Source organism: Melitaea cinxia, chromosome Z, assembly GCF_905220565.1.
Source record: "Melitaea cinxia chromosome Z, ilMelCinx1.1, whole genome shotgun sequence".
NCBI classification, from domain to species: Eukaryota; Metazoa; Arthropoda; class Insecta; order Lepidoptera; family Nymphalidae; genus Melitaea; species Melitaea cinxia.
Genome location: NC_059424.1, coordinates 19,574,551 through 19,596,650, shown reverse-complemented (window position 1 = coordinate 19,596,650; position 22,100 = coordinate 19,574,551). Strand labels below are relative to the sequence as shown.

General features: G+C 36.3%; 2 protein-coding genes across 2 annotated transcripts in view; one reads left to right on the top strand and one right to left on the bottom strand.

The window, feature by feature from the left end:
- Nucleotides 1-501: 501 nt before the first annotated feature.
- On the bottom strand, nucleotides 502-2,870 carry LOC123668904 (WD repeat-containing protein 47-like). The gene is made up of 4 exons (XM_045602596.1): nucleotides 1,414-2,870; nucleotides 996-1,103; nucleotides 572-617; nucleotides 502-507 (listed from the first exon to the last, which is right to left on the bottom strand). The coding sequence occupies exons 1-4, from the start codon at nucleotides 2,868-2,870 to the stop codon at nucleotides 502-504; spliced, it is 1,617 nt and encodes a 538-aa protein (XP_045458552.1).
- Nucleotides 2,871-9,334: 6,464 nt separating this feature from the next.
- The window catches only part of LOC123669027 (dnaJ homolog subfamily C member 11), a 29,572-nt gene continuing 16,806 nt past the window's right edge, over nucleotides 9,335-22,100 (top strand). Inside the window, exons 1-6 of the mRNA XM_045602696.1 lie at nucleotides 9,335-9,563; nucleotides 10,578-10,752; nucleotides 12,798-12,879; nucleotides 13,492-13,611; nucleotides 20,087-20,214; nucleotides 21,776-21,967. Coding sequence (XP_045458652.1) covers nucleotides 9,495-9,563; nucleotides 10,578-10,752; nucleotides 12,798-12,879; nucleotides 13,492-13,611; nucleotides 20,087-20,214; nucleotides 21,776-21,967 — 766 coding nt within the window. The 5' untranslated portion in view covers nucleotides 9,335-9,494. The remainder of the gene's footprint in view (nucleotides 9,564-10,577; nucleotides 10,753-12,797; nucleotides 12,880-13,491; nucleotides 13,612-20,086; nucleotides 20,215-21,775; nucleotides 21,968-22,100) is intronic.

The following is a 22,100-nucleotide window of genomic DNA, read 5'->3' as shown; positions in this document are numbered from 1 at the left end:
GATTAGGACGGTGTTTTTAATATAATTTTGTTTTCAAATTTTTCAATATAACTTCCGTTAACCGCATATCAACCGCAAATTTTAAAACGCTTTTAACTATTTCCTGGCTAATTTAGTCAAGTTTTTCTTTTACCTTTAATGATAGTAATTATATCGATTCATTATATAGTAAAGAATATAAAAATATACCTGTCTTTGTGTACTATTAATAGAACGGCTGACCTATTGGATTGTTATATTTGACAAGTTTGGTATTCTCCTATTTTAAATGTCATTCCCACGTCACATTTCCGAAAAAAAAATGTATCAAATCGACACAAAGAATTTGATGCAAATGCGTCAAAGTAATGCCCTAATAATTTACATGTTAAAATCCACTATGTCATCTCAAATTTGTGTGTGTGTGTTTGTGTGTGTGTGTGAATGTAATACAAAATACGTGTTACGTGTTTAGAACTTGTTATACAATTTCACATGTAAAACATTTCTTAGCTAGAATTTTTAATTCTGGAAAAAAATTATCCATTTTTTGATTATTTAGATAAAAATATATAATAAAAAAAAATCTTACATTTGCCGAGTTTGGTATTTCGATCGATTCGCTTATGTCGTTTGGCCTGAAATTTAAAAAAAAAATGAAAATTAAATAAATAATATTAATAAATTATTTAATGATAATAAATAAATCAAATAGTTAATTAGTAACAATTTCATAGAATGATGCAAGAGATTCTTACACTTTACATTTATTCGAATTACAGTTTGCATGTTTCTTATATAGTGATAAAAGGGGATCCAATAATATTAATAGCTATCAACATTTCGTACCGCAATATTACGTTGAGTATCATACAAAGATTCACACACATATCATAAATTTTGTAATTGGATGAAATGAACTGAACGTAACTGATCTCATGAAATTATGTAATTTATATAAATTTAAATCTAATAAAGATTTTTCTGACGAAAATTATTTAAGGTAAATTTTTTACCTCATATACTGCGAATGGTCTTGTATTTTCTGATTATGTTCTGTATTTGGTGGATTATAATTGGCAGCTGGGGGAAACGCAGACGCAGCATCACCTGTCTGCTCCATCCTGAAAACATCAATAAAATACGTTAAAAAACCAATACAATAAATAAGTTACCCTAACAAAGGGATCGTCCACTAATCACGTGATTTTTTTGCTACTTTATAACCTAAACGTGATACTAATTTCTAGTGACATAATGGTAGCAGGGTGTTCTTTTTTGGTTATTTTTTCGTTTGAAAATTGCGCATTCAACGATAAATATATACAAGTGATATCTTTTTACGGCCTTCCCTAATTCCATGTTATGTTTTTTTTCCGAACCCCTCTCAAATCTCACGTGATTAATAGATGACCCCAAATGATTTATACTCACGGTTTCTGTGGCCGTATTTCAGAAGAACAGAGGTTGCGCAGGTAATCGTCACATTCACGTTGCTTTTGAATTTGGTACTCCTTTAGTAACTCCCTCCTGAAGTCACCGTCCCCTCCAGGTGGTACCTCGAACTGCTGAGGTCTGTCCTGTACTGAGGGACGTTCAGCAGAAACAGCTGCGGTAGATATCGATGTAGACGCTGAGTAATCCTGTCCTCTATGCTCTGGTGTCGTAGCATTTGATGCACCAATACTACTCACTTCGCTCGTCTTTGTATACTCGCCAATCGGCTTCAATTGTTCGTCAATTGGCTTCAACGTTTCATTTAGTCCATTGTAAATACTGTCCCCGTTTTTAATATCGAATAGTCTATCAACTGACGTGTTCATTAATTTACTGCCTTTGATGCCAGTTAGATGGAAGCCGGCGAAATACGACGATGACGGTCCATAGTCGATGGCAGATAACGCCATGACCGCTGGATGACGAGGTGCACCATCGGGCAGAGGTCGAAGTGACCTAGTCATGGCGTCTGCCGCAGACCTAGGTCTCCTAAACGGCATCGCCAAGTGTGGGAATGTACGTGGTTTTATAGGCGTCACGAGCATGTGTTCTGTCCAAGATGTATGCAAAGACGGACGTTCCAATTTCTCGACATCGACATTCAACATTCTCTGTTCGAATGGTACACTGAAAGTCTCTGCGGGTATAGACTGCAACCATGACAGCAGACTTAAATCTGATTCATCGAATCCGGAACCATCTAGAAGTCGTGAAAAATTGACTTCATTCGATTGTGCCTCTTTCGAACCCGTAGCTTTCGCTTGACAATAGTTCACACATGATTCGTATAGTATTCCCTTAATCAGCAATTGCATTAAGCGGTCGTTCTTAGCACATTTAGCAGGTGCACCGCCCGATGAAGATTTTTTATCACAGGGCAAAAATTGTTCTACGAGAGGGTACACCTCTCTAAAACATTGAACCCTAGCGTTACTCGGGTTCCACTTTTTAAATTGTGCGTGATCAGTTATACTAGGAAGAGTTAAAAGTAAACATAAATTAGAATATTCTTCTTTAGAAGGTGCTAGTTTCTCTAGATCGCTAAGAACTTTTACTACTTCGTCAACAATGTTCTCAACATTGTTGTACGCCTTTATTTCAGATCTAATGCACAAAAGTTCTATATATTTATGTCTAAGTATAGCGTAATTAAATTTATTTGCTTCAAAAGCTTTTAGTGCGCTAAGCGGTTGAATAAATTCTAGTACGTCATCCCACTGGCCGTCTAGGATAAGTTGACGTAGGAAAAGAACGTCATCAGCGAAATTTCCATTAATAACACCCGTCTCTCGCTCCAGGGACAACTGCGTTATGTGCAGGTCGCGATTGTGTAAGAACTCCAGAGCAAGACGAACGACATCATCCTCACGTAGATTCAAGTGTGTCGACGGCATTTTTTGTTTTTTGTCTTATATCTAAAACAATGTAAATGGCTTAAGATAGTAAAGATTATCTAACGAGTAAAACAACGAGATATAGAGAGTGGAGTGATAACAAATTAGCATCCCAACATTATAATGAGTAACATTAGTGAAAACAAATTCTTAGCACCAGTCCTTTTTTAATCCAAAGCCGATGCTTGTCATGTGGTTTCATTTAAATTTGATCGAAATCTGACAAATACTTTTTGAGTTATTTCTAATAATGTGCATTTACTTTACGATTTTTTCATATACCTATGTTGTATTACTGCTGCATGTAATTGAAGTAGGTTCTTTTTCCGTTTGCAAATTATATCTTTTACTAGCTGACTTATTACTTATTAACCCACTTAATCCCCCCCCCCCATTATAACTTAGGGGTATGAAAAATAGATGTTGGCTGATTCTCAGACCTACCCGATATGCCACAAAATTTTATTAAAATCAGTCGAGCTGTTTCGGAGGAGTTCAATGTTTAACACCATGACACGAGAATTTTATATATTAGATTTTAAGAACCAAATGCTTACAAAAATTAAGCAGTGTATATATATATATATATATATATATATATAGCTCGTAACATAAAACTGAATAACAATTATTGACTGATTACATAACTCATTCACTTTAGTTTTGAATGGTCATAACTTGAACCAGTTTAGTACAGACGGGAAATAAACTAAACATTGTAAAAAAAAACAAAAAAAAAAAATTGTAACAGATTTCCATTACTTTCTAGAAATATTTTGATTAAATTTTTACTATACGTTTTATTGGTAAATTTTATAATAAGTTTTGTCTAAAATATAAGAGGAAGGCCTAAGATAAATCTCTGATAAAAGGTGTTAAGAAGTAATTCAATTAGATATCAAAATTCTTGCTTGTTCCATATCTTTAAGTTTTCTTATCACATATGGCTCATCAGACGTATTTGGTATGGACTCAAAAGAAAAATATCTATATATAGATTACGACAGTAAGTTTTATTCATTAAAATTTCCTTTCACACAATAAAAATATTATACTCTATTTTTTGAGCATCAAAAAGTGTCTTCAGATTTTTTTATATGGAATTACTTAGGGTATTGCTTTGCATATTAATGAACATTGATAGTAGTATTTTAAATTTTTTTTTTTACTTATTGCTTTAAGATCATCATCATCATCATTGGCCTTAGTCCGTCTATTGCAAGCGATTTAGACAGTGTCAGACAGACACAGTGTTGCCTAAGTCACTTTTCAGGAAAACGCAGAGTTGCCTAAGCTCTGCGCTACCCTCTCGACCTCACTGGCTAGGCCCACAGGAACGACGAGTCAATACATGTGGAGCCAGTTCGGCTGCAGGAGTGTTTCGCACTTTTAGAGCTATGCTATGAATGCTGGACGGAGACCCTGTTCTGGGTTTCAAATGAAGTTTTCCTTCTCCAGGACCCTGATAACTTTGGGCCAGGTTTATCCTTCGGTTGCCTTTTACCACCCCCCCGGGAAGAAAGGGGGTGGTGCTAGTCTACTAGGCCGACACCACACGGCATCTTTAAGAACATACTCCTTATATATATATATATATATGGTTTTTTATGTTGAAATTATTTTTTGTTGGTATGAATGGTGTGGTTTAACAAAATATATTTTTAAAATATCAAACTAACTTAGAACTACCAGTATTAAGTGCTTTGTCAAATTAATAACTATCATGTGGCTATGGACATATTGTGATTGAGAGAAATGTATGAAGTTTCAACAGTATTATTTAAGATGCATGCATAGTTATTCATTAAACTTTCACTAGTGTTTTTAAAAGATAAGTATGATCTTGAGAAAGCCTTGTAATGCATACTTAGGTAATTATTGGTGCATTGCTGACAGATCAGACATGCAATAGAGAGAAAACATAATAACTTAAGTACTAACATAAGAGACTGTATGAAAATTGCCGAAAACACCGTTTACGTTCCTTATACGAACGCTAGATCTGCGAAATCATTAATTTCCGCCTACACAATATAAAGCCTGCCGAAAGCCTACACAGGTGGTGTAATTTTTTTTTATAAAATTAGAATTTTCAATTATAAACTATCCTAAATTATGTATACGAAAAAAAAATCTGAAAAGAAAATAAATATTCTTCAAAACAAATTATAAATGCAGAATATATACCTTAATTATAACTTTACCTTATAGTTCATCAATTTTCCTTCGCGTTTACGAAAAGATCACAATAACAAACGAGATAACTATATTTACAACAATATTTTTAACGGGACATTACAGAAGAAATTATTAAATTTATTCCACATTTTAACGTCGGAGAGAGCAACCAGTAAAATATACAGATAAGTAACGTCCAATTTCTTATTTGATCCATTGATCATTTGTCAGTGACTCATTCATTTGTCTCTGGTTATTCGAACATTTTTTTATAAAAAATACGAAAGTAAATTAAAACTAAACTACATAATTAATACGAATAGAATATACAGTGTGAGTAAAGTATAAAATGTAAATCACAAACTATATAATAGATATATAATAATAGATATGCTGTCATGCTGTGTGGTTACGACATCAAGAATATAGCCACCCCCTCTCCTCCCATGGGTGTCGTAGGAGGCGACCAAGGGATAACACAGTTCCACTACCACCTTGGAACTTAAAAAGCTAACTGATGGCGGGATAACCATCGAACTGCTGAGTTTGAAATACACGGGCTGAAGACGGGCAGCAGCGTCTTCGGTGTGACAAAGCCAGCCCTGCGATCACCAACCCGCCTGCCCAGCGTGGTGACTATGGGCAAAACACATTAGTTCACTCCATTGTCGGTGTGAACTTGTGGAGGCCTATATCCAGCAGTGGACTGTATTAGGCTGAAAAGATGAGTGATGAATAGATATATAATAAATAATAATATATAATAAATAATAATATAATAGTGAATTGTCCATTTATTTTAGATTTTAAATAAAATCATATATCATTTTTTTTTCGTTTTTATGAAATTACAGTACCTACCTAAGTTGGAAAATTATTAAAAAATTTATTACCTACTATCTTATAAATACTATATGTAAATATACTTACCTTTAAATATTAGACACTCAAATGCTTAAATTAATTACTTATGTTTGATTGATTATTAGCTGTGAATTGTGATTATTAATATTATTTTAATATTATAATAATGCATTAGATATTTGTCTTCGAAGTACTATAAAATTTGTATCAACAACATAATATTTTTCCACCTTTTTAAATTTAGTTTTTGATTAAATTTAATTTTTTTTATGCCGTCAAGTCATTAGGTCCCTCTCAATCACAACTTATTAATTTATATTTTTGGGGTACAAAATAGGTGTCTGTTTATCTTTATTATTGTATATTTGCTCTTTGTCGACACTTTATTCACAGACAAAGAAGAATTATGAATTATAGCCGGACTCTTCTTTTTAGGAGAGCGAATCTTTATTTAGGAATGAAATGCAATCAGACTTTTCTAGTGTCTACTCTGAAAATAATATTATTAATAGGAGTAATTCAGCATATAATGTCTCATATCTTTAATGTTTGTTAAAGGAAAAAATAATTGATCTTTTATAATATAAGAGTTATTTTGATGATAACATTAATCCGATACCGAGCTTAGAAAGTAATATTAACATTTCTCTTTGTAAGTTGTTAAGTTAAATATCGTCTTTGATACTGTAAAAAATATTGTACACAGCATATACACAGCACAATGCTACCAGCCCTTCTGTTTTAACAGTAGATTTGTTCTTTTTACATTGATGACCCTGTTTTCTGTTTCATTTCAAATTTTTACTGTTTTTCAATTAGTGTTCAGTGTTATCTATTAGACTATGTAATATCAGTAATATGTTTTGATGACCACTAAATAATAATACAAAATGATATACTAGATTGCAGTATTTAGGGGAAAGTGTTCACCATTCGTACGCGGGGCACATTCGTACATTTAGTATAACAGAAAAACTAAAATGCACACAAACACGCCTTTGCTTGAGTGCATAGACATGCCAGCCGCCATATTGCTAGCGGAGTGTCGCGCCAGTCACACTACGGTGTATCACCTGATAAGACTTAACGTGTTTTCGCGCGCGGTGAGTAAATTTTTTTACCTAAGTTTAGTTCGTAATTATAAGTAGAATTGTTATGTTTTTGACAAAATGGTGATGGTAGATTAATGTTAACATTGTTAATTTTGACCTTTAATTGTTATATTTCTCAAATTAAATTAGAATTTGTAATAAAGTTGTATTTTAATTTTGTTCAAGGCATGGGGTGCATTCGGACAGCAAGACAGGGGGCACATTCGTACGCGTACGAATGCTCCCCTTTAGATTTCATTAACCACCAGTACATCAAAATTCGATTTTTTAAAATTATCGTGCTTTTAAAATTATCGTGCAGACAGCACAATAACATATTTTTCCTTTTATGAATTATTCTACTTCTCACAAAATAAAATATGTTTATTAAGTAAACCTTATAATTAAGATTTTATTGCAGAATCATGGTGCAAAAATATAAAAAAAGGGTACGAGAACTCAAGAAGTGGATGAAGAGTCCATGAAATTAGCAATTAATGATGTAATACAAGGACGGTTGTCGAATAGAAAAGCCGTGTCAAAATACAACATCAAGACATCAACGTTGGAAAGCAGAGTCAAGAAATTTAAAGGTGGCTTCAACGCCGATGGACCCTCATGAACTTTTCATTCAAAATTCACGAGTCTACAAGTCTTCTCCTTGGAAGAAGAGGCACGCTTCATCATTATCATCATCATTACAGCCTATACAGTCCACTGCTGAACATAGTCCTCCACAAGTTTACGCCAAAAATAACGTGAACTCATGTGTGACTACATTATTAATTGCTGCAAAATGCACTATGGGCTAACGATAGTACAAATTCGGAAGCTTGCCTACGAATACGCGAAAGTGTTGAATTTAAAATATCCAGCGAAATGGGACGAAAATCAAATGGCCGGCTTAGAGTGGATGCGTAAATACAGGGAACGAAATCCCAACTTCAGTCTGCGAAAGCCAGAAAACACCAGTTCTACTCGATCGTTCGCGTTTAATAAGACTGCAGTCCAAGAGTTCTATAATAGTTTGGCTGATGCGTTACAGCGACATAATTTTGCTACCTGCAGGATATTGAACTGACGAGTCCGGCGTGTCTACTGTTTTAGAAACTCCTAAAATTTTGGCTCCCAAATCACAGAAACTCTCTGAACATTAGCGATGTCGTCATGATCCTCCCTGATCTTGAATCACGAGTGGGCTGTACAGCTAGAATGGCTAAACGTTTCACTTTTGCAGTTAATTTAAATAATTATAATGTGCAATAAGTTCCAAAGGAACAACCAAATGTATAATTACCTACTTTACGTTTAAATTGTCAAAGACTGTACAACGATCTCATACAAAATAATTGTAAAAATTTCATTTAGACAGATTGTAAAGCTTAGAATTATCAATAAGTAAACTAAGGATGAACGATTTTATTTTTTGTTATTTTTCTAAAGGAAGATTTATCGACTATGAGTCAAGTCAAATATTATTAAGTTAGTTTTTTGATAAATAAATATTTTTATAATTTAATTAATAAATATTTAACGACTTTAATAGGCTTTTTAATTAACCTGTATGAATCTACCCCATGGCGTACGAAAGTACCCCACCTACTGTACGAACGTACCCCATACGTGGGGTACGTTCGTACAAATATCTAATCGTAGAAAAATGGCTATAACTCTTTAACCTTTTGACTTAATAGTTTAGGACTTTTTTGTAACAAACTACAATATATTTGTTACATTTAGGTACACAAACTAGATAAATTCGACAATTAATCATAAAGTAAAAAAATAAAAACCAAAAAGTGTACGAAGGGTAACCACTTTCCCCTACTGTTGTATGGATTCGAGGGAATTCCCCGACCAGTCTTATGTGATTGACATTCATATTTTATACACGTTGAAATCATGTACAAACTTTGTACAAAATTAACCATTTACAAAATTCTCCAAAACGTATTTTTCGGATATTTAAAACATTTCAAGCATTCACAAATGTTACACCTTTGTGTGAATTGTGTGAATTGCTAAAGAAACTTTTGTGCTTACTTGCAGTGCCACAGTGTAAAGATTATTTTCTGCTATAAATATTATGACAACTTAATTACGCATCAAACTATTGGTCGTACACATTACATTTTCAAATGCAAACGGTTAAATCCGAAATAACTGATTGCTACTCATTTAAAGGCACAAAAAGGCACTAGAAATTTAACAACTATATGTATGATTTTAAGAAGGAAAGTGAGTCTGAAAATACTAAAGAAGTGGCAATTGAGGATAAAAGTGGTAAATAATGTTTCTTTAACAATGAAAAAGTATGTAATCTGCCTTTTTTACTTGAGTTGGCAACACAGACACAGCACTAAGTCGGTCTGTTTCTAGTTTTCTACTTTTCACTATGCTTTGAAATGTCAGTGCGGCGGTAAAAGAAATTGAAACGATAGTCCTCGTCCGGGTTTCTAACTAGAATATATATTTGAAAAGTAACCAAAATATGGAGGAAGAAGGAGAAAGTATTCTGCTAGAAGATAATTATTATCAGTTGCTTAATGTGTCCAAGACGGTAAATTATTTTCCACATTTTTTTATTTACCCAAATTAACAGATTATTGCAGCATTATTATATAACGTTCGAATTATATTTTAGCAAATAAGAATCTTTGGTAGTTAATAATTTATACATTACAGTGTATTATTGCAGAAACTATATAAGCATGCGATTTCAGCTACTAAAATAACTTTTTAGGTTAGGTTATTTCGTATACATTATCAATTTTAAGCAGTTCAAATGTATTAATAAATTCACTAAATAGCTTATTTGCGTTATTTTACGCATTATTTTTAGGATCTATCTTTGACTTTTTAAAATTAAGGCAATAAAGCTTCATAAAATGGATAAGCTAATAGGAATTATTTTTTTAAATAGACCAGATAAAATAAATGTAAATAAATGTTTTACTGCCGTTTTATTAAAACTAGCCCATTATGTACAGTACATTTGAAGATGGGAATAAATATTTTTAATTTACCCACACTAAGTAATAGAGTGTAAATGTGAACTTGACCATTTATATTATTGAAAATACACATGTATACAAACATTTTATTTACCTATTTTGTTACACATATTTTTGGAAACATCACTCACTTCAGCTTATCGCAGTCTACTGCTGAACGTATGCCTCAACAAGTTCGCGGCCTAAAATGGCATGAACTCATGTGTGTTGCCCATAGTCATCACGCTGGGCAGGCGGGTTGGTGACCGCAGGGCTGGCTCGCCACCGGTCTGTTTTTTAAGTTCCAAGGTGTTAGTGGAACTGTGTTATCCCTTAGTCGCCTCCTACGACACCCATGGGAGGAGAGGGGATGGCTATATTCTTTGCTGCCGTAACCACACAGTTATATTAAACAATTGTATTCTTATAAGGTTTTATATTCTTATAGCTATTATCAAATTAATTTTAAAATTTATTAAATCTTATTGTGTTTTACCTCTTTATATTAAATATTTTTACACACACAATTACACAATTAATTATTTGACTTAAGGAATTTATCAATTTCACCGTATTTTTAGGCAACATTGGATGAAATCAATAGTGCGTACCGACGCTTCTCTCGTATCTTTCACCCAGACAAACACAGCACAGATCCAAATAAACTAAAATGGGCTGAACAAATATTCAATAAAATTAAAGAAGCTTATGAAGTCCTGTCCGATTCACATAAAAGAGCCATTTATGATACCTTGGGTAAGTTGTTTTTTGGAAAACACAATAAATATTAAAATTTTTTGGGATAGATAAATATTTATTTTAAACTCTTTTATAACTTTTTAGACATTCACAATCATTTCATAGTGTTCATACATTGTATTATACATATACTATTTCGGCTACATTGCAGACAATATGGTCGTTTGATGAGTACCGTAGCATAAAAATGTAGAACACTTTTATTAACTGACTTCAAAAAAAGGAGTAGGTTACTCAATTCGACCGATATTTTTATGTATTCTCGGGGACAACTCCGCCGCTTATGAACCGATTTTGATAATTTTTTTTTTCTTGGAAAGGAGATATTCCTAGTTTAGTACCCTGATAAGAAAACCAGGATCTGATGATGAGATCCCAGAAAAATCGAGGGAAACTGAAAATCCGCATAACTTCTTACTGGGTGTACCGATTTTAATGATTTTTAATTTAATCGAAAGCTGATGTTTATCATGTAGTCACATTTAAATTTCATCGAGATCTGATTACAACTTTTGGAGTAATCTTTGATAATGTGTATTTACTTGACTATTTTGTCGTCTACCTACGTTGTATTACTTGTCAAATAATTGAAGTCTGTTTTTCTTTGTTTGCCTGCAAACAATATTATTTACTATGTTTTTCTTCCTGAAATGCCTATTCGACTAGTAAATTAATAAATCTTGTGTGCAATTATGTGGGATCCACAATTCCTCTCTCTGATGTTGAACAGTCAAAATTTTTTGTACAATTATATATAACACATTAATAAAAAAGAACCGATTTCATATATAGATAATATTTTAAAATTATATTTCTCAAGTGGTATATAATGTGACACAGCTTTTAATTACATAATTTATACAGTTTAAAGTTGTTGTTTGGAAAGATATAACTGGCCCACAAAAAAGTACTCTGTACCTTTGATTAGACTTGCCTAGGGTTTTGTGTTTCAATGCGCTGAATCCAAATTCGAAGCCCGTTTGGTGATGTACATTTATTATGTTGGGATTTGAAAACCCAGTATCTGCGTCTGGTCAGAGTGAGAAAACAGATTCAGCAGCGTCAGCAGCGGCAGGCGTCGTCGTCAAGCGACTTCAGTTCTTCATTAGTGGGTAATTGATAATAAAATACAGTCATTTAGTCAGTTCAGTCTTTTGCAGTCCACTGCTGGACATAGGCCTCGCCAAGTTCGCGCCAGACATTCCGGTTTTCCGCAATCCTCATCCAGTCCACACCGGCAATCCAACGGGCCGGAGTACGTCCCACACTGCGTTTGCCATGACGCGGTCTCCACTCCAGAACCTGCCTGCTCCAACGGCTATCGGCCCTGTGATACAGATGACCAGCCCACTGCCACTTCAACTTGCTAATTCTGTGGGCTATGTCGGTTACTTTTGTTCTCTCGCGGATAATCTCATTTTTAATCCTATCTTTGAGAGAAACCTGAAGCATAGCCCGTTCCATTACACGTTGAGCGACTTTAAAGTTTTGGACCAGTCCCTTCGTCAATAAAGCTTTTTGTTAGCAAAGTAGCAACTTTCACGATTTTTAGCGAATAGTTGCAATTTTTCGTAATTTACTCTGATTTCGTTGGGTCTACCGGCTAAATCAAGATTGATGAGAGATTGAGATTCAGATTCAAGCGCATCGAAACACATAAGAAACATACTCGACCTAGTCATGTATTATTGTTTTTATCGATTTGTAGACGTTTTCTTGTAATATACTCCAAATTCAGTGGACTGACGAGCCAAAACAACTTCAACGAAATGAAGAAACGAATAAACCTAGGTGGGTCTGGTCAGAGCTACAGAGCACTTTTTCTTGTAGCCCTGTGTATTTGATGTCTGCTGAGTTCTATCATATCTGACCATACAGTTGTTTAATTCGATAGTTCTAGACTATAAACATACACAAATATAATAAATTATAATGTTTAATGTAGGGTATTTTTGTAAATTTATATGATACAGGGATCAATCGAATCACATTATGAATCATTATGTAGTGTTATAATTTTAATGTATAACTCTATTTCTTAGGCAAAAGAGGCCTAGAAGTGGAGGGCTGGGAAATTATATTCCGGACAAGAACACCAAGGGAAATTAGGGAGGAATATGAGAGGTAAGCAAGCCTCCTGTTACAGATTTTATTTTAAAATATTTGTGTTAAAGATATTTATTCGACTTTTGTGCAATAAAATTATTATATTGTGTTTTAAAATTTTAAAATTACTGTTAATACTGTTCTTTTTATTAAAAACTGGCTTTCTGCTTACGCCCGTGTGGATTACAAATTTTGGTTACTCCGATTGTTCAAATGTAGCCTATGTCACTTAGTGATAAGAAAGCATCTAGTACAAGATATTTTTAATTTATTTCTATTTATTCATTTTTATGAAAATAAGCAGTACATAATAAAGTTTAAACAGCACATATTTCAATTTCAATATCAAAATAGTTTCCAATTATTTTGTTTGTGTTTAGATTTAAAGTTTTCCTCTTTATAATTAGTACAGAAAGGAAAATGTTTACGCGAACTTCACTCATAATAATGAAACAACTTTGTCGGATTTTATCGCTGGACTGTGTCCTGCCGTGACCATGGTTGCTGTAAAGTATTCTCAGAGACGACGGGCATCTAAAAAAATATTATAAACCGCGATAATACCTTACTATATCTAAATATGTTTAGTAATATTAATTTTTAGTAATTTTTATTAATTTTTATTAATAGGCTTAAACGTGAGAGAGAAGAAAGGAGGCTACAGCAGAGTGCAAATCCTAGAGGCACAATAACATTATCAATAAACGCTACCGACCTGTTCATGAAGTACTATGATGAGTATGATATATTGTAAGTTTATATTATTTTTTTATAAAAAAAAAGATAAAGCATAAATATGATAAGCTATTGTAGTAATTATATTTAAAAAAAAAATTGAATTATTCTTTAGACTATACAATAATAGTCGATAATATTTTGCTTGGGATCCCATTAAATGCTAGTGATAAAATTATTGACAAATATTTTTCATTGAAATCAAATAATTCAAACAATTTCTATATTTGTTTGCGTTTTTGAGTGATACAAGCCATTGTTTATTGGAACTGTAGCAATCATGAACATAAAAACAATGTTAGTGAAAACAATTGACACTGAATATATTAAGCACCAAATGAGTTTAAATGAAATTTTAAGACAATTTATAAGTTTTTTTGTCCGGTACATACATTTACACCTGGCAATCAATATTTGTTAGACAACAACTCAACTAATATATAGGATGTTCGACTCCCTAACTGTGCTCCTTCAAAAGGGGATACTGTAGGTGTTATAGATCACGGTTCGTGTGGAAAAAATTCCTAGGCCGTTTTTATATGTTACCTTCTCTTAATATACTCGTATATACTACTCTGGCATTGTACATCGCCATAACCCTTCAATACTATTTTTCCTAGCCCTAAAAAACGTCGATAAATTGTAATATTAATACCAGCTGCAGCATACAACTAAAGAACCTCACAAGCAAATGATTTTTTTCTCGTAGAATCTTTTTTATTGTAAATTATAGCCATGCTCAAGAAAGGTATCATGCGAAACGAGTTTATCAAAGTAGCTCGTCTTCGTATTTAAAAAAGTGAATTTTAAAAATGGGCTAGGATTTTTTTTTCACACCCCCAGTTCCCCCTATTTAAAGGAACGCAGTGAAGAATCGAATACCTTATGTATGTTTTTAATGTATATACTTAAATACATAAAAAATGTGACTGAGTGTCTTGGGGTAGGAATCAAACCCAAAATTAACACTAAAAAGTGACAATCGGGTTCACTGACAACTGCAATTCGCTACACGATTGACTGCAAATTAGATATTTTTAAAAAACAATGATTTTAATATGTACGAGTTTTATTTTTGTGTTACCCACACATTAGGAATTCTAAACATTTTTGATATGATATTCAAAAACAATGATTTTGCAAATCATTCCGCAAGATGTAATGTCTTTACAAAATACGTTAAGTCAGTTATCTTTTTATTGTATGAATTATGATTTTGTCCAATCCAGATTATTATTATTACGTATTATTTCAAACCAACCTAGTAACTTAAACTTTTAAATATAGTATATGCATTATTTTGAATGTTCTATTAACACTTGTGGTCGCCCAGTGGTCGCCCAGTGGTCGAAATTCGACCATAATTAAGTTAAATTATCAGTTTGAACATTAGTAAGGTTCTATTGTCGAAGACTATACTTCTGTTATGATAAACAAAAAAGTATATATGCGTTTTGTGTCAAATACATGATAGTGTGTGTAATGTTTTTTTTTAAATTAATTTAATGTATTTTTGGTATGCCTGCTCGCGTTGTATAAAAATAAACACACCAAAAATTTCGAAGACGTGTATTTCGAAGCAACAATATTAAATTTATAAAATAACAGCAAGATCGCGTTATTACATACAAAGCAAAAAATTATCGGGACGAGAAGCGTGGGTAAGCGTCTAGCGGTTTGGAGCGGACTGACGCGTCGACGGCCGATCACTGGGCTCCGCCGGCTGCAGGGCGAGCACGGGGGATGCGCGGGCGCAGGTGCAGAGGCGGGAGCCGGTCTCCGAGGCGGCGGGGCCGTACGCCGCGCCGAGTGTCCGCGCGTTCGAAGCTATATTTAGTATTAAGCTATGGAGAAAAAATATATAATAATTATAATGGTGGGTCATCCCACATGACCCCCCCACGAATACGGGGGTTACGGAACGTAACGGTCCGGGAATCGAACCGTACGACCTGATCTGGTAGTTTTTCGTGTGCTTAGGTTCTTTTTGTCGTCTCCTTGTTCCTCGTTTAGTATATATGCAGGCTTTACTCTGTCTAAGCTGACTTTGACTATTTTATTCCCGATTGATAAATCCATTGTCTTGTTTGTTTTTGAAATTATTTTGTAAGGACCTGCATATGGTGGTTCTAAAGATCCTCTCAGCAAGTCCTGTCGTAAAAATACGTGGGTTGCGTCAGATAAATCTCTATGTATAAACACTCTAGGCTGTGCATGATTAGAAGATGGTGAGGGTCGCAACTCAGACATTTTGTGACGAAGAGCTCTAATAAAGTCTGGATACTCAACCTTATTCGGACTAGAAGTCATGAACTCGCCAGGGATACGGAGCTGTTCTCCAAATACCAACTCTGCGGACGAAAACTGCAAATCTTCCTTCCACGCCGCTCTCAAACCAAGGAGAACCACTGGAAGAGATTCAGTCCAGTCCTTGCCACCATGCGTCATTAATGCAGTCTTGAGAGTACGATGAAATCTTTCGATCATTCCGTTAGCCTTGGGATGGTACGCAGTCGTTCTTGCTAACTTCACCCCGCACAACTTTGCTAAATTCTGGAACAATCGAGATTCAAACTGCCTCCCTTGGTCCGTTATAACCTTTCTAGGACAGCCGTAGCGAGAGATCCATCCAGCCAGGAACGCTTTAGTCACAGTTTCAGCTGTTATATCGGGAAGTGGTATAACCTCTGGCCATCTGGTGTACCGGTCTATGACTGTTAAACAGTAGCGGTTTCCACCAGAAATCGGCAAGGGACCAATTAAGTCTAGGTGAATCTCAGAGAAACGAGCATCTGGAATACCGAAGTCGCCTAAGGGAGATACAGTATGTCTTGTTATCTTCGACCTTTGGCATGCCACACATTCTCTGACCCAGGCTCGAACGTCTTTTCTGAGAGATGGCCAAACAAAACGCTCACCTATCAGCTTAATCGATGAAGCGGCTCCGGGATGACTTAAGCTGTGCAGAGAGTTAAAAATATTTCGCCTATAGTCAGCTGTGACGTAAGGTCGAGGCTTGCCAAGAGAAACGTCACAATATATGGATATATCAGAATCAGGTAATGATATTTCTTTTAATTTAAGAGAAGTATTACCACCAATGAGTTTCAGCAGCTCAGGGTCATCTTTCTGGGAGGCAGCAAGTTCGGTCATGTCCACCGGCGTGCTTACTGCTTCTATCCGGGAAAGCGTATCTGCCACCTGGTTGTCTTGCCCTGAGATATGCTTTATATCCGTAGTAAACTGTGAAATGAAATATAATTGATTAATTTGTCGCGGCGAACCTTTATTTTCTTTTTGTTTAAATGCAAAAATCAGAGGTTTATGGTCAGTGAAAATAGTAAAAGGTCTTCCTTCTATCATATGTCTAAAATGTTTGATGGACTCGTATACCGCCAGCAATTCTCGGTCATATGCGCTGTATTTTTGCTGTGTGGGGCTCATTTTTTTAGAATAAAATCCTAAAGGTTGCCAGCTATTGTTGACCTTTTGTTGAAGTACGCTGCCAATTGATACATTTGAAGCATCCGTTACTAGTGCCAGCTCTGCACTCGGGACTGGGTGGACTAGCATAACGGCACGTGATAAACTCACCTTGCAACGCTCAAATGCATCTAAAAGTTTTTCATCCCAGTTGACAGGTTTTGAACCTTTCATATTTGAACCAGCTAGTAGGTTGTTGAGAGGGGCTTGCAATTCAGCGGCATTTTTTATGAAACGCCGGTAAAAATTGATCATGCCGAGGAACCTTCTCAAACTTTTTATTGTTTGAGGTGGGGGGAAATCTTGTATTGCTCGAACCTTATCCTCTAATGGACGGATGCCGTCGGCAGAGACAGTATAGCCAAGGAAAGTTACCTCTGGTAATCCAAACTTGCACTTGGCTGCATTGAGTACTACGCCATGTTCTTCCAGTCTAGAGAAGAGCTTACGCAAGTGTTGTCCATGCTCCTCCTCATTGCGCGATGCTACTAAAATATCATCAATATAAGGAAAACAGAAGAAATCCAAACCTCGTACAAGCTCGTCCATAAATCTCTGAAAGGTCTGGGCGGCGTTCCGCAGACCGAATGACATGAAAGGACACTCGAAGAGGCCAAAAGGTGTCGTAATGGCGGTCTTCGGGATATCCTCTGGATTTACAGGGATCTGTTGGTAGGCTTTAACTAAGTCAATTACAGAAAAGACTGAACATCCATGTAGTTGATGGGAAAAATCTTCAATGTGCCGCACAGGGTAACCATCCGGAATAGTTCTTGCGTTTAAAGCCCGGTAATCTCCACATGGTCTCCAGCTGTTATCATGTTTAGGTACCATATGTAACGCAGAGGCCCATGGTCCACTAGAGTAACGCACCGTACCATCTTGCAACATCGCCTCGAATTCTGCCTTGGCTGCTATCAAGCGATCTGGGGCCAACCTCCTAGGACGGCAGAAAACAGGCGGACCTGGTGTGGTGTTAATAAAATGTACCGTCGAATGACGTACCTCTCGTGGAGCGCCCGTCGGCCTAGTGATGGATGGGAACTCCTGCAGCAGATCCTGGTAACCCGAGGCACTGACGATAGCCTTGACACTAGGAATGTCAGAAGAACCGGCAACTGCACATACAGAAATTTTCGTTAGTGAATCGAGTAATTTTCCATTGCGACAATCAACCAACAGATTATAAAACGATAGAAAATCAGCCCCGATAATTGGTTTAGGAACATCTGCCACTATAAATTTCCAGCTAAAGTCTCTTCTTAACCCTAAGTTTAGCAGTAGGTGAATATACCCGTATGTAGGTATAATAGTACCGTTCGCTGCTGTTAAATCAAAATTGACCTTGGCTCGACGATCTCGTAGAAACGAATGTGGGTAGACGCATACATCAGAACCGGTGTCAATAAGAAAAGTTTTCTTTGATCTTGCATCTGTCACGAAAAGACGGCTGGAAATATTGCAACAGTCACTCGCCGTCGTTAGCGACTGGCCTTGAAGTTTTCCGAAGCGTAGTCACACGGCGGAACACATCTATGAGCCTTCCCACGGAAATGAAAATGGTACCAGCATAATTGATTGCTGCCTACCCGGTACGAGCGGTTGCGTGACTTGCTTCTAGAACGCTCATTTTGACGGCTATGACCGCGTGTGCGGGTATTTTTTTTCCTCGCATGAGTACGATCTAATTTAACTGATAGGCCTTTAAGCTGTTGAGATAGTGCGGAAACTTCATTACGTACCTCCTGTCTAATTAACTCTGTCAAATTACTCGCCGATGATGATGTGGCGCTGGTCACCTGTGCCACCACAGGGTTGCTCGGGACGATTTCAGCCACGCGGTCCACCAATTCCGCCACGGCTTCCAGCGGCCGCTCACTCTGCTGCGCCACGATAGTCTGTAAATATACTGGAAGGCGACTCGTCCATATAGTCCGTAAAAAATCGTTAGGAATTCCTGGACCAGCTAAATCCTGCAGGTGTCGTAAAAATGCGGACGGCTTTCGATCCCCAAGCTCTTCATGTGATAATAATTGCATAATCTTTTGTTGTTGCGAGGCAGACAGGCGTTTAATAATTTCAGCTTTTAATAAATCATACTTCCCAGTAGTTGGAGGGTTATCTATGATTTCTTCTACTTTTTCTATAATATTAAGGTCTAAATTTCCAATAAGGGTATAATATTTTGTATTATCAGAAGTAATACCGTTCAAAAGAAATTGTGCTTCTAACTGACAAAACCATAGTTTTGGTTTTTCTTTCCAAAAAGGAGGCACTTTTACACTAACCTTAGCAGTTACCGCCGTACTCATAATATTCTCCGCTTCTTGCGCTGCGTCATCGCCGTGCGAGAACTTTCCAGGCGCGGTCCGGTCCGACGCCATTACGTGGTGTAGGCGTGGCGTGTTCTACAATAATTGCGAAATCACGTCGTGGTCACCACTTTTTGGTATGCCTGCTCGCGTTGTATAAAAATAAACACACCAAAAATTTCGAAGACGTGTATTTCGAAGCAACAATATTAAATTTATAAAATAACAGCAAGATCGCGTTATTACATACAAAGCAAAAAATTATCGGGACGAGAAGCGTGGGTAAGCGTCTAGCGGTTTGGAGCGGACTGACGCGTCGACGGCCGATCACTGGGCTCCGCCGGCTGCAGGGCGAGCACGGGGGATGCGCGGGCGCAGGTGCAGAGGCGGGAGCCGGTCTCCGAGGCGGCGGGGCCGTACGCCGCGCCGAGTGTCCGCGCGTTCGAAGCTATATTTAGTATTAAGCTATGGAGAAAAAATATATAATAATTATAATGGTGGGTCATCCCACATATTTTTTATGCATAATTTTATAAAAATATAAGCATTCTGCACTCTTTCTCTATATAAGTTATAAGTGTGCGAAATTTCATACTCCTCCAGCCGCGCAATTTTCGTAGAAAGGGTTAGTTTTTGCTTTACGTATTAATATATAGATTATATGGCTGATAATATAAATATCAATGACTTTACAGGGAAGATGCAGCAATTATACCGACTATTGAAGTATCCGGTATGACAATACAGCAGTCAATCGATGCACCGGTTACCCTCAGAAACACAGTGACCTTATCAGGCAATATTTCTACACAGAATGGAACAGGTGAAAATTCATTTGTATTAAATGAATGAATCGACGACGCGTTAACGCAACGGTCACAGTATTAGGTTTGTGGGTGTTGCGCTGGCGGTTGCAAGTTCAATCCCCGCACGTGATAAACATTTGCATTGACCATACAGATGTTTGCCGTGGTCTGGATGTTTGTGCGGTCCATATGGGTATCCTCATCGTGCTTCGGATAGCACATTAAGCCGTCGGACCCTATTGTTATCTTCTACACCTGATAGCAATCATATATCCACCAACCCGCATTGGAGCAGTGTGATGGATTAAGCTCTGATTCTTCTCCTACATGGCGAAAGAGGCCTAGGCCCAGTGGAATATTACAGGCTGAAGCGAAATGTAATTAAACAAAAATTCAGTATATGAGACATATATGTTTATATTAAATGTTGACATGACAATTGCAGATAAAGATTATCGTGCAAATAATTTACGTATAGACTTAAACAGCAGGATGTCATCAGGACCTGTTTCTCTTCAATTAATAAACTACAACTTGTATTACATATTTGCGAATATAAATATCTTATAAATACAGTTTAATTTGTAGATTAAAAAAGATTTATAATTATATTTAAAAAAAAAAAAAACTTATCTTTTGAATACGGTACGGGTTTCGGTTATTATGTACAATATAGGTAGATTTTTTTTATCGGAGGTTAAATTTTTGTTAAACCCCACTGTAACCTTTGAGGTTAGAGGAACGCTTGGCTCCGTCGCTGCGGGTAGGGCAGCCCTTCCGCCCCCCGCCGCGGCTTAAAAAAAAAACACTCTAGGGGTAGGGCAGACCAAGACCACGTGGACAGTGGGGTGCTCCGATTCGGTTTTGGGTATTTTTCGAATTTCTAACCTATATTCTAGCACGCAATGTTACTAATTTTATTAGAATATTATGTCTGACGCCGCGTTGGCGCAACGGTTACAGCCATGGATTGTACTCGTTGCGCTGGTGGTTGCGGGTTCGATCCCCGCACATGACAAACATTTGTATTGGCCATACAGGTGTTTACCGTGGTCTGGGTGTTTGTGCAGTCCTTGTGGGTCTCCCCACCGTGCCTCGGAGAGCACGTTAAGCCGTCGGTCCCGTTTGTTATTATGTACACCTGATAGCGATCGCTACTCATAGTAGGGAATATATCCGCTAACCCGCATTGGAGCAGCGTGGTGGATTAAGCTCTGATCCTTCTCCTACATGGGGAAAGAGGCCTATGCCCAGTAGTGGGATATTACAGGCTGAAGCGTATGTCTGACGCGTTGTTTTGTTTAAAAGTGTCGATTTGTCAGTCGTTAAAGGTCAGTTCGTATCGTATTTTGATCTTGCAGTAAAGATCGTTTTTACGTAAATTTGTTGGAAAATAACGCGTGATAGTCGCAGTACGGAGCATGAGTACACTTACCGCAGCACCGGAATTAAGGAAATTTAACCTCCGATAAAAAATCTCCCTATATTGTACATGATAAGCCTGGGTTTCTATTACTAATTATAAAATAAATAATTTTTTGAATAGCCACAACTTTTTTTTACAATCTTGTATTGCAGGCACAGGGTCAGTGTCAGTATCAAACAGACATATAAGTTCGGAGAGAGGTTGGACAGAATTAGAATGTGGGATTGGAAATGGTCCAGTGTTTGGTTTCAAGATATTCAGAACAATATCTAGGCTAATGTTCGTTAATTGTTGGACCGGCTTGCAGTTCACACCGAGAGGAATTGTACCGAGCTTTGCTTCAAGTGAGTTAAATGTATGTCTAAATATGCTGGTAAAGGAAATTAATGATATCAAGATAGTAGAATTATGCACAACCTATATTAAGTTATTTGTTAATATTAATTTTAATTTAAGTATACTAACATAGTTGTAAGT

Excerpts from the sequence above, each read along its gene's own strand:
- LOC123668904 (XM_045602596.1), bottom strand. The coding sequence starts at position 2,870 with ATGCCGTCGACACACTTGAATCTACGTGAGGATGATGTCGTTCGTCTT. Across the intron at positions 1,104-1,413 it reads GAAATACGGCCACAGAAACC|GATGGAGCAGACAGGTGATG; the intron begins GTGAGTATAAAT and ends TGATGTTTTCAG. Across the intron at positions 618-995 it reads GACCATTCGCAGTATATGAG|GCCAAACGACATAAGCGAAT; the intron begins GTAAAAAATTTA and ends TTTAAATTTCAG.